At 35.5% G+C, this 11931-nt stretch overlaps 1 protein-coding gene across 1 annotated transcript; it reads right to left on the bottom strand.

The window, feature by feature from the left end:
- Positions 1–804: 804 nt before the first annotated feature.
- LOC110823260 (transcription factor MYB34-like) lies at positions 805–4193 on the bottom strand. The gene is made up of 3 exons (XM_022053624.2): positions 3018–4193; positions 2641–2770; positions 805–1914 (listed from the first exon to the last, which is right to left on the bottom strand). Exons 1-3 carry the CDS (start codon positions 3148–3150, stop codon positions 1026–1028), a joined length of 1152 nt encoding a protein of 383 aa, XP_021909316.1. The 5' UTR covers positions 3151–4193; the 3' UTR covers positions 805–1025.
- Between the last annotated feature and the right edge of the window lie 7738 nt (positions 4194–11931).

The following is an 11931-nucleotide window of genomic DNA, read 5'->3' as shown; positions in this document are numbered from 1 at the left end:
ATGAAGACTTTATGTATGCTAATTAAGTTATAAATATGCTGATTAGATAAATATAATATTAATTGATATATTATGTGCATGCCATGTTCTTGTGGATCCAAAGCTCCGAGTTAATTCAAATGAGAGTTACTTGGTAAAGGTTTATTATTTTTTGAATCTTCGTAAACTCAAAAGATTTTAATGATGATTGAGTTACTTGTCCTGATTCAAAATTCTCTGTCACGCGAACCTGACCTTATGAATAATGAATGAAATTATGTATATATATATATATATATAAATCTGTATATATATTTTTCTGGAGGTTTTTCATCTCGTACATACACGTGAATCTCACCTGGTAAATGATGGATGAAATTATGCATATATATATAGTTGTATAGTATCTTCTCAGTACTCTGATTAGTCTCGTTCTTTCTCATGACTTGTTATCCAGTACTAGAGGGAAACAAACGGTTAGGGCAATACATTTTAATCTTGCTAATTACTTTTCATTGCAGTGTTGAAGGTGACAATGGAAGTGTGTAGTTCTGGTATTTGGAAGAGAGAAAATAAATTTATGGATCATAATTCCTGGTCTGAATTTTTTCACTTCTATCATCAGTTGATGGATTGTCAGCTTTAATCATGCTTATCTATTTACTTCAATATAAAACTAATAAACATACTATTTAAAAATATTACTAATCTTGCATATAACACATAGCTTATCTTATAAGTATATATATATATATATATATATATATATATGACATAAGATAATCTACATGGTACAATTAGTTTTATTTTTTTTTCCCAAGAAAGTAAACAAACCAAGTCCGATTATTTAGCAAGAGAATGTTCTGAGACCTGCAAATCAACCTTAATTGATTCGCTTTATTGCTCTTCCTGGTTCTCAACAAGAGAAGCCATTTTCATAAAACTCCAGCTTTCCCATGAACCTAAACGAAGTCGTACTCAATCAAGTACTTGACTCCTTTAACCTTATCTACCTAGCTACTTGAAGATGATGATGATCCAGATGATCAGAACACCTGTGCATTCGGAGATCCATAATTAAAATCCAGGAACCCATCATAAATTTCTTCCAATTCCAAATCCTCGTTCCAATAATTTGCAGTTGTAATCTCTTCAACTCCCCCACCTTCGTTACTACTTTCTGATCCTCCATTAACGAAAGTCTGATCTGATCCAGTACTACCGCTAATGTCGGAATCATCAAGAAGAAAGTCTCTCAAAGAGTCAATATCAAAGCTAGACTCATCAACGTTGTTAACGGTAGCTCCATGGTCGTCTTCTGCAAGAACCATGTTGACGAAATCTTCTTCTTCGTTCATCACCTTAGCTGTATCATGATCAACGCAGTACGTTAATGGCGAAAACGGGACGCTACCTCCGACTAATCCATTACTAACCGAAGGACTTGATGCAGGTGTTGAAGACGACAAGATTGATTGTAACATGTTAGGCCTGGTGGCCACTTTGTTGAGCAGCCGAGAAGTAATGGAATTACTCCTGGAAAATCTGGATTCAGTGGGAGACTCCATTAATGATCGTTCACGAACATCGTTAACATTGTTAATCGTGTTACCGCCATTTTTTATTATTTCTGAGAGAGCGTTGTGGTTGTCTGAGATGACGAGCTTGGTGGCAACTCTGTTGAGGAGCTTGGCGGAGAGAGAGACAGGGCGAGATGGGCGTGAGGGTAGATCGTCATCAGGGTTAGATGAGGTTGTCTGGTTTTGGGTAGGGTTTATTTGATCATGTTGAGGAGAGGGAGCTCCGCCATTGATGAGCTTGTGAGTTGCAGGGTCAATTCCTTTCTGGACTAAGCGTTTCTTAAGATGTGTATTCCAATGGTTCTTAATATCATTATCTGTTCGTCCTGGTAAACGCCTCGCTATGGCTGACCACCTACACCAAATATATATTATATAATTATTATAAACTAATTTTTCTAAAAAAATATTTTTGGTTATATATATATATATGTATATGTATATATTCTTTCATACTTCTTCGACATAATATTCAAAAAAATTTTGGCCAAATATAGCTATATTTTCGTTGACTATCAAACTTTCCTAAAATGTAAAATAACATGTTTACTATACTTTACTATTTAAATATATTAATCATATTTATAGACTAGAGAAATTCATATACGTTTTCTTAGCAATATTAAACAATTTTTTTAATATTTTTATTTTTAAAATTCATAAATTTTAATAATCATTCAATAATTATACGACATTAATTTTGTAAAAAAAAATAATATAACTAAGAAAATAATATATTGTAATAATAAATGTACTATAACTTTCTGCACCAATACATTATAATAATATATGTACAACAATCCTGCCAAATAATATGGGGAAACGTGTACATACATGTGCATGAATATGTACTATATGTATATTAGATAAATTAAAATTTTAGTTTATATTTGTCATACACTCCTTTGTATACAAATATACTTATTATATTCATTTTGATTTATATAATATATTTTTCTAAAAGGCAAAAAGAAAGAAGATGATGAAGAAGGAATATTTATGTTAATTATATATTGCTTTTATGCATTTTGATTTCGATAGTATATATTTTTTTCACAGAAAAAAGAAGATGAAGACATACTTGTTGCCCCGAATAGCATGAAGGCGAATGATATTATCTTCTTCCTCTGCACTGAACTCTCCTCTTTTAATATCAGGTCTCAGATAATTAGCCCATCTCAGTCTGCAACTCTTTCCACATCTCTGTAAACCTATATATAATTTAATCACCAACACTATTGTTAATTATAAGCTTTATATACATACATGTATGCACACACATATGCATTTATGAATATATGTGTATATATATATGTCAGTACACAAGAAAACCATTCTATTGAAATAATAATAATTAGATTGCCATTAAAACTCTTTCAGACGAAATTAATTTCATATGCGATACATACGACGCCATAAGATATATATATATATATGTGTGTGTGTGAAAAAAGATACCGGCTTTCTGGGGCAAAGTACGCCAGCCACCTTCGCCGTGTTCTTGAATATAAGCAATGAGCTTCTGATCTTCTTCGGCCGTCCACGCGCCTTTCTTCAACCCTTCGGCACTGCAGCACGGAGTCCTTCCCATCTCGATCTGATCACTTACAGTCTCAGTACTCTTTCCTAAATCTAAACGAATCAAAAACTAAGAATAATCCGACGGCGGAGAGGTCGATGGAGTTCACATCCATGGGGTCACACCCATGGATTGCGTACGTTAAAGGAAGTAAAAGATGAAGACGGGTTCGATCAGACCCATCTCAACTAAGGAAAAAAAAAAGTTAGGAATGATCTCGAGACGACAAAAAAATGTGGAAATATGTTAATCAATTTCAGTACTGAAGGAAATAAATGGATCTCCTGATCAAGACCCGTATGCACTGAAAAACAAGCCTAATAGATATTCGATTTGCACGGTTAATGCAACCAGCTTTTCTCATTTCCTACTTTATCTCTCACTCTCTCTCTGTATTTTCTTGCTTATATTCTTTGAATAATTAGAAGTATTGCTGGACGAGAATCAGCGGCAGAAAGAGATAGTGAAGTAAAGAGAAGAACAAGAAGAAGACATAACCCAGAGCATGAACAGAGAACGAGACTGCCGGCTCCCGCACGCACAAACAGCGAGAGGCATCGCATGAAAAGAGATCACAACCTGCAAATGATTTAACTTTATTATATCTGAATATGAGATCGACCAGGTATCCTTGGAGAGGCCACGTGTAGATTTGGGCTTGTAATTATGCGAAGTGGGATTAAGTGAATAATGGAAAAGGGAGAGAGGAGTGGAGACGGTAAGTCGAAAAAGGAAATGATTACATCAAATTCTCAAAATCATGGGGATATGATCAAAGAGACATGATTGAGGGAGGAAGAGGTAAGAATGATACTTGAAGTTTTTGGAATAGTAACTTCAGTAGACATTTATAAGAGGGAAAAAGGGAAAGGAGAGATGGGTGAGAATATCGGGTGAAGGATAAACATAAAATGAAGAGAGATGAAGAAATAAGGAAATGAAAGATGAATGGAATTGGCAAGTCAACATCCATAAATAGAGAGAGAGAGAGAGAGAGAGAGAGGGAGCAAACTCCAAAATCTTATGCTGGAGGTGTCAATGACATATTAGGGCGAAGGAGTGATTCAATTAAGAAAAATCTAGCCTCTCAAAGTTCATTCATGGATCTTTTCACAGACCAGATCCACTCCGTTTTAAAACAAATTCATTTGAGGATAACTTAATATTCTTTGACTCTATAGTCCATTAAACAATTATTTTTTAGCATGAGTCGATTTGAGTAATTTTAATGAGATTATATTTAATAATTTAAAAAAAAAAAAACACGAGCAACAACCATTTTGCAATAGTATAAGAGTGTAGTTTAGGTGAGCTTGGTTATATTGGGCATAATTTTACATGGAAATATTTAAGAGAGATTTGATCATTTTATTGCCACGACGAATTGGTAAGAACCATTTCCTGATTATAACGTGCATCGCTTGTTGAATCATGAGTAAGATCATGTGCCAATAATTTTAAATTTGGTCGAATATCAAGTTAACGTAAGATAAAAAATCTTTAAATTTGAAATTATGTGGCTAAAAGAGCCAACTTGTTATGATATCATTTTAGATGTTTGTTGTCATAATGAAAGGGATTTAGTAATGAAAAATAAAGGGTATGTTGATAATTTTAAAAAAGTTATGAATGTGGTTCAAAATATCAAAATTAAAATCTAATTGGTGAAATTAGAAATATATGACCTTTAGGTAAACGCGAAAGAAAGGGCAACATAGAGAGGATAAAAACAAAGGAAGGAGAACTTGATGAGTTATTTAAAAAAGAAGAAGTTTTATGGTTAGATACCAAGAGTGGATTGGCTAAAATGTGGGCATCAAAATACAAATTCTTTTCATCCTAAGGATTCTGAAAGAAAAAGAAATTAATAAAATAGCTTAAAATGAAAATAAAAAAGGTGAATAGGTCATTAATCCTAACAAATTTGAATAATCCTCGTGTTATTACTTTATAAAAATATTTGATGACAGTCAAGCCACAAAAAATAAATATTGTTTTAGTATGGGCAAAACTAAGGGTCACGTAATACATAAATATTCAGTACTTAATGTTATTTATTGAAATAGAAGTTTATGATGTTATAAAATAGATGTAACTCACAAAAGCCCCGGAACTTGATAGTATGCCTCACTTATTCTTTCAAAAATTATGGTCTCTTGTAAAAAATAGGTTATTTCTTATGTTGAATGTGCTAAAGAATATAATATTTTTAAATCAAATGAATCATACTTATTTGATACTAATTCTAAAATTGAGATAACAAATTTCGTCTTACTATCATCTTAAGTGTTTATGCAATGTAGTGGTAAAAATGATCGCGAAGTGTATTCTAAATTGTTTGAAAGTGTTTTTGATTATATTAGTTACCTGCCTTATTTAGTGTTTCTTCTAAATCGCGAAATGGAATGTGACCCTCATAAAATCTTTTCCTTATTAAATAGGTTGTGTTTTATTTAAACCTATCTTAAGTTATTTTTTATCAAATATTCATGCGAACACTTAAATAAGTAGTGTTTGATCTCGTATCACATGACAACGAATTTTTAACTTGTATATAAATAGTCATAAATGTATCAAACTTATTTAATACATATGTGCTTGCATATAAATAGTGTGTGTGTGTGTGTGTGTGTGTGTGTATGTTCTTACATAGTTGATACAAAATTACATTATCTAAAGAAAGACTTTTCAAATCAAATTATACAATTATCAAATAATCTTTTAAGGAGTTATAAAGTGTAGTAATTTGAACTACTTGAATCAATTTCTTGTAAAGTAAAGTTGTACAGTATCATGCCCTAATTTCCACAAGCAAATAATGTCTTATTATCTGTTTGTATGGTAAACTTTGAATATATATACGCATATAAATATGTATACACTGACACAGACACAAACTGTGTGTATACTTGTGGGCGTGTATTTAGATTTTTTATAACACTTATTTTTTTAAGTGGAAGTTGATGTTTCCAAGTTATTTTCTTATTAATTATTAAGCATTACGTATGTGTGTATGTATATATATATATATATATATAGTTTATCCCTCCAACAGGAATCTTTTTTTCCCCAGGAAATACTACAAATGTGTTAATTTTGTAAATTTAACTTCTTTTAAAAAATAATAATAAATAAAAGTGACAAGATACCACCAACCAATAAAATAATTCATAATATTAATTCTTTATGCGAAGTGGATCCCAATTGCGCGTGGAGTGCACGATCTGTCAGTATTCAACAATCGCCGGAAATGCGAGTGGGTATTGACGACCGACTGCACTTGTAGGACCAAAATCATTCTCACATTTGGTCAAATGCCAATTTTATTGGAGGAAATCATGTTGTTCGTAGACATTATGATTATACTGAGTAAATTTCAATAACAGAATTAATGATTTTTTCCATAATTATCCAAATAATAATTTCAAAGATAATTTTTAATTTCAATTCTTACCAGTAATATCAATATATACTACGATATACATGAAAGTAAATGTATTAGAGATATATATATATATATATATATATCAATTTTAAAAGTCGATATATTCTCTAAATAAAATTTTATAATATTTATATATACTTAATTTTATATGCTCTTACATATATATATATATATATATACACACACATATATATGTTATAATAATAAAATGGAATATTAATTTTATATGCTCTTACAATTATTAATCATGAATTAATTGTAACACTCGAATCCAAAATTTAATTTCGGAATAATTAAATTATAATAATAAGATAAATTTAAAAAAAATTAGTTTTAATTTTTAATTGAATTTTTAAAGAAAATTGTGTTTTGGATGTATTTAAAAATATTTTCAAAAATCATAAATAAAATAGAAATAAGGGAGGACTTATTTGAAAGAAATATGAAAAATTAGGATAAAAGTGAAAATAACAAAAATTTGGCCACGTGGACCGCCACATCAGCAGCACGGACGGTCGCCGTGCGTCGTGTGGTAGACATACATCCATGCCGGAAGCCACACAAGCAATCTGCGTGTAGTGGATCCAACGACCCAAATCCCCTCCTGCACATATGGACAGTCTAGATCCGTTTTCTCTTCATGCGCAATCGAACGGCTATATTTAATTCAATCGTGCGACCTAGATTAATTTCTCAAATAACAACAATATGACGATTAGAGGTGGGCCACGTGTCCCTGCACAGAAGGCTCAGATCGACGCGAAGATGGTATATAAGTATCGCTCCCAGAAATTCTAACCCCTAGCCGCACCTGACCCCGCCATAGAAGAAGAAGAATGATGACCAGAAGGAAACCAACCGCCGTCATCGCTGCACTGGAGCCGCCGCCGACACCGGGGAGATGAGTTTTTTTTTTCCTTTCGCTTCAAAATTTAATTTTAAACCTCCTCACACCCATATCGAAGCCAAAAAACCAAAAGGGAAGCCGAAAATTGAGAGCAGAACTCGGTTAAGCCATCACGGCCGCAACGAAAAATTGTTTTGATGAGCCTGATTCACTTCCCGTTCCCTTCAATCTTTTGACTATTGAATTTCTAACACATTTCTGGTGTAGGTCGACCGAAGGAAATCTTCGGCCGCGAGAGAGGAATTGCGGAGCCGCCGCACCAAAAAATTTCTCCTTCGATAAGTTTCGGTTTTTCCTTTTTTTCTGCCAACAGAGACCACCTATGTAACACCCCGTTTTTTTTTTCCTTCTAATGGTATAAGATAAAGCACTCATACGACTCAACACACAAATCCCATATCATTCCAACTATGCATAAGAGAAACTTGTTCACATTCATTACTCCAAATCAATTGTACATACATCTCCACCTCTACATCACATAGTAACACATTATCAAACATTTCCAGAAGTTCAATACCCAAACAAAGACACCTTTTTCAAACTACTTTAACTCACAAACAAAACTTATGCCCTATGGCACTACCGACGGGGCTCCGTTACCAGCCGCTCGGATCCCGACTCCGTTCTTACTCCACCTGTGAATGATGAGAAGTGAGTTCACATACTCAATACAATAAAAATCAAGTTGTAGGTGCAGTATACAGTGACAAGAATTTTCAGAAATGTCTACATGCAGTTATCCTACCCAACCCAAAACAACTCATAACCCCCTCCCTACACTAATCATCAAGGTCCTACCCCAAGGAAACAGTACGACCAAGCAACCGCACACACACAACAACCATCCATTAGCTCACGTCACCAACATCGGCGACTCATACTCTCTCCCCCATCACCCGACCTCATGAGGCCACACACACACACAAGCACCTTCATTCCACGTCACCAATATCGGCGACTCACATCCACTCCTCCACCTCTCGACCTAAAGAGGCCACGCACACACACCAGCACCTTCATTCCACGTCACCAATATCGGCGACTCATATCCACTCCTCCACCTCTCGACCTAAATAGGCCACGCACACACACAAGTACCATCATCTCGCGTCACCAACATCGGCAACTCATACTCACTCCTCCAACTCTCGACCTCGTTGGGCCACGCACACACACAGGTACCATCATCTCTCGTCACCAACATCGGCGACTCATACTCACTCCTCCAACTCTCGACCTCGTTGGACCACACACACACACAAGCATTATCACCTCCCGTCACCAACACCGGTGACTCATACACTCTCCTCCACCTCTCGACCTTGTTAGGCCACACACACACACGTATCACCTCCTCACGCCACCAACATCGGCGGCTCACACTACACCCCACCAACGTGCTCCAAATCTCCCATCCTAAACCGCACGCTACCATCTACCCTTACGCCATGCTAATCCCAAGTGCTCTACACTCTTCGCCCCCCCTCTCTAACTTACTAACCCCTACTGTTATATTACCCCTCTTCCCTCATCCGAACCCCATCAATTCCTGGTTCCTATACCTAGTCCCCTCTATCGTACCATCCAGTCCTCTTCCCTCTCCTACCGCCCCTTACGCACCACTTCCCCTATCCTTCTGCCTCCTCCCGTTTCCTCTACACTTTTGCCTACCTAGGATGGTTAAACCTCTCGGCTTGCACCGTCTCACTCCATACACACGCCCTTACCACCGTGCACTCGGGGAATACGTCGTCTTCTATTCGCGACTCCCTCCGCGCCTCCACCCACGCACACAACTCTTTCTGTCATCTCGGGTTTTTCTCCCACTCGCACTCCCTATATTGCCCTCTCACTCTTCCTCCCTCTGTTCTACCCTCACAACCTCTATTTTTCCCCCACGGCTCCCCGTACGCCCCCAAACATCGCCATACTTTCGTTCCCCCCCCCCCCCCCGTTCTCCTCTGCGAACGTGCGGAATAACCCCAGACTTTCCTGCCTTCCTCCACCGCTCAACTCTGTCGCGCCACTACAGACTCCGCAACCTGCAAACAAAATTCACAACACACACCACACCAAAACAACTCAAATTTCCACCGTACCTCCCGTTTCCATCTTCCTTCTTTCTGCCGGTAGCGTCGTCCGTCCACGGCCTCCTTCCCTCTCCCTTCTCGCTCCCCTCCGCTCCGACCCTCTCCTCTCTCCTTCTGGAACTTTCCTTCCCTTCTTCTTCTCTGATCTCTTCTTTCCCTCCTTTTCTCTCTTTTTTTTCCTTTCCCTTCTCCCTTTCCCGACCTCCCTTTATACCCTACTAGCCTACCCAAAACGACGTCGTTTTCCTTCATCCCAAAACGACGTCGTTTTCCTTCATCCCAAAACGACGTCGTTTTTCTCCTTTCAAAACGACGTCGTTTTTCCCCTCTTTAAAACGGCGTCGTTTCCTACCTATTATAAATATATTTTTTTTCTTTTCTTTTTGTTTCTAGTCATTACAACCTAACCTTGAATTTTGTAGGTTTTCGTACAAAACTGGTCGAAATCGACCAGACCGAGAAGAGACGCCACTGTGCTGGAACCCTAAACCGGTCGAAAAATTTTAAAAATCTTATTTTGGCATTTTGGGGTATTTCGAAATATGTGATGTGTATTTTTGGTTCTCACAGAAAAAACCTAAGAAATTCAGAAACATCCAGGAAGTGCAATGGAAAAGACAGTATTTCAAACACCGACCGGGGATAAAAATCTCTCACCTTTGTCTCTCATTGTGGTTAATTAAAGTTTAATAAATAATAACAATGTAGTTTGTAAATATTAAAAATTCCTGATTAATTAAATACAGGTAACCAGTAGAGCCGGTAACTCGTCAGTGTATAATTATCTTAACTTATCTATGTGGCCTATTTATTGTTATACTACTTTATTTGCTTACCGTTACTTTGTGTACTTTAATTTATTAGTTTTAATTATTTTCTTGTTCATTAGTTTACTTAACCATTTTTATCCCTATATGTTGATTGATTTGCAATAAATGCCTTGATTATGTCTCCCTTAGTTGTTAATCTATTTATTTATACTGTCTGTGTAATTATCGCTCTATTATTTTATAAATATGGAATGAGATGGTTGTGTGTAAGTTGTGGCTGATTGATGATGTGAACATGTGTATAAAAAGCTTACCGGATATCATGAGAAAGGGTGTACGGACCCAGTACATAGAGCGTACCTTATCGTGGACATTACCTCAATTGAACAGGGCTGAAATGTTCTATACCGAAAGAGATTAGAAAGTATTTATTTACTCTCATACCAGACGAGGTATTGAGATGGTGATACGTTTGGTGCTTATTATCGGACGGGGTATGGGGATGACCCATTAATTAATAAATTGGATAATGAGTCCACGTGTAGGGAAAACTCCTATGGACCTCCAGAGGTACCGGTAGGTAGGTAAAAAGATAAAGTTGGTTATTATTGTTATTTGAAATATATTATAAATTGTTATCTTGATTATTATCTTCACAAGTTGAATTTGAGAACTTAAAAGATGAGTATGAAACTTACATTTTTTTATTTAAATGAATTTACTTAAAAATAAAAGATGGTTCTATTAGTTATTTTATGATTTTTACCAACCTTTGATTTTTTGTATTGGTGTTAAATATTGACATTCTTAGTAGGGTAGTGTATAACGACTCGTTTTCTCTGGAGAGAAATGAGTTTTGCCTCACACATAAACCTGATAAATTTTGTGTAATATTACGCTAATCTCTATAAATCAACAATACATCGCTTGTACAGAGTTATAATTCATGAGACTCACAATAATATTTCAAAATTACATCATAATAATACATTCTGATCTACTTTACAATAACGTTTTAAAGTAGCTAAAGATTCTTTGAAATCTGGTCAGTGTATAATTGTCTTAACTTATCTATGTGGCCTATTTATTGTTATACTACTTTATTTGCTTACCGTTACTTCGTGTACTTTAATTTATTAGTTTTAATTATTTTCTTATTCATTAGTTTACTTAACCGTTTTTATCCCTATATGTTGATTGATTTGCAGTAAATGCCTTGATTATGTCTCCCTTAGTTGTTAATCTATTTATTTATACTGTCTGTGTAATTATCACTCTATTGTTCTATAAATATGGAATGAGATGGTTGTGTATAATTTGTGGCTGATTGATGATGTGAACATGTGTATAAAAAGCTTACCGGATATCATGAGAAATGGTGTACGGACCCGGTACATAGAGCGTACCTTATCGTGGACATTACCTCAATTGAACAGGGTTGAAATGTTCTATACCGAAAGGGGTTAGAAAGTATTTGTTTACTCTCATACCAGATGAGGTATTGAGATGGTGGTACGTTTGGTGCCTATTATCGGACGGGGTATGGGGATGACCCATTAATTAATAAATTGGATATTG

This window comes from Carica papaya, chromosome 9 (genome assembly GCF_054855325.1).
Source record: "Carica papaya isolate Zhongbai chromosome 9, ASM5485532v1, whole genome shotgun sequence".
NCBI lineage: Eukaryota > Viridiplantae > Streptophyta > Magnoliopsida > Brassicales > Caricaceae > Carica > Carica papaya.
Note: the sequence above shows the minus strand (reverse complement) of the source record. Positions and strands in the feature narration are given on the sequence as shown.

What these genes read in the sequence shown, in the direction of transcription:
- LOC110823260 (XM_022053624.2), bottom strand. Translation starts at nt 3,150, where the DNA reads ATGGGAAGGACTCCGTGCTGCAGTGCCGAAGGGTTGAAGAAAGGCGCG. An exon ending in TACTTTGCCCCAGAAAGCCG is followed by an intron (nt 2,771 to 3,017) that starts GTATCTTTTTTC and finishes AATTATATATAG; the next exon opens with GTTTACAGAGATGTGGAAAG. An exon ending in CATGCTATTCGGGGCAACAA is followed by an intron (nt 1,915 to 2,640) that starts GTATGTCTTCAT and finishes TATTTGGTGTAG; the next exon opens with GTGGTCAGCCATAGCGAGGC.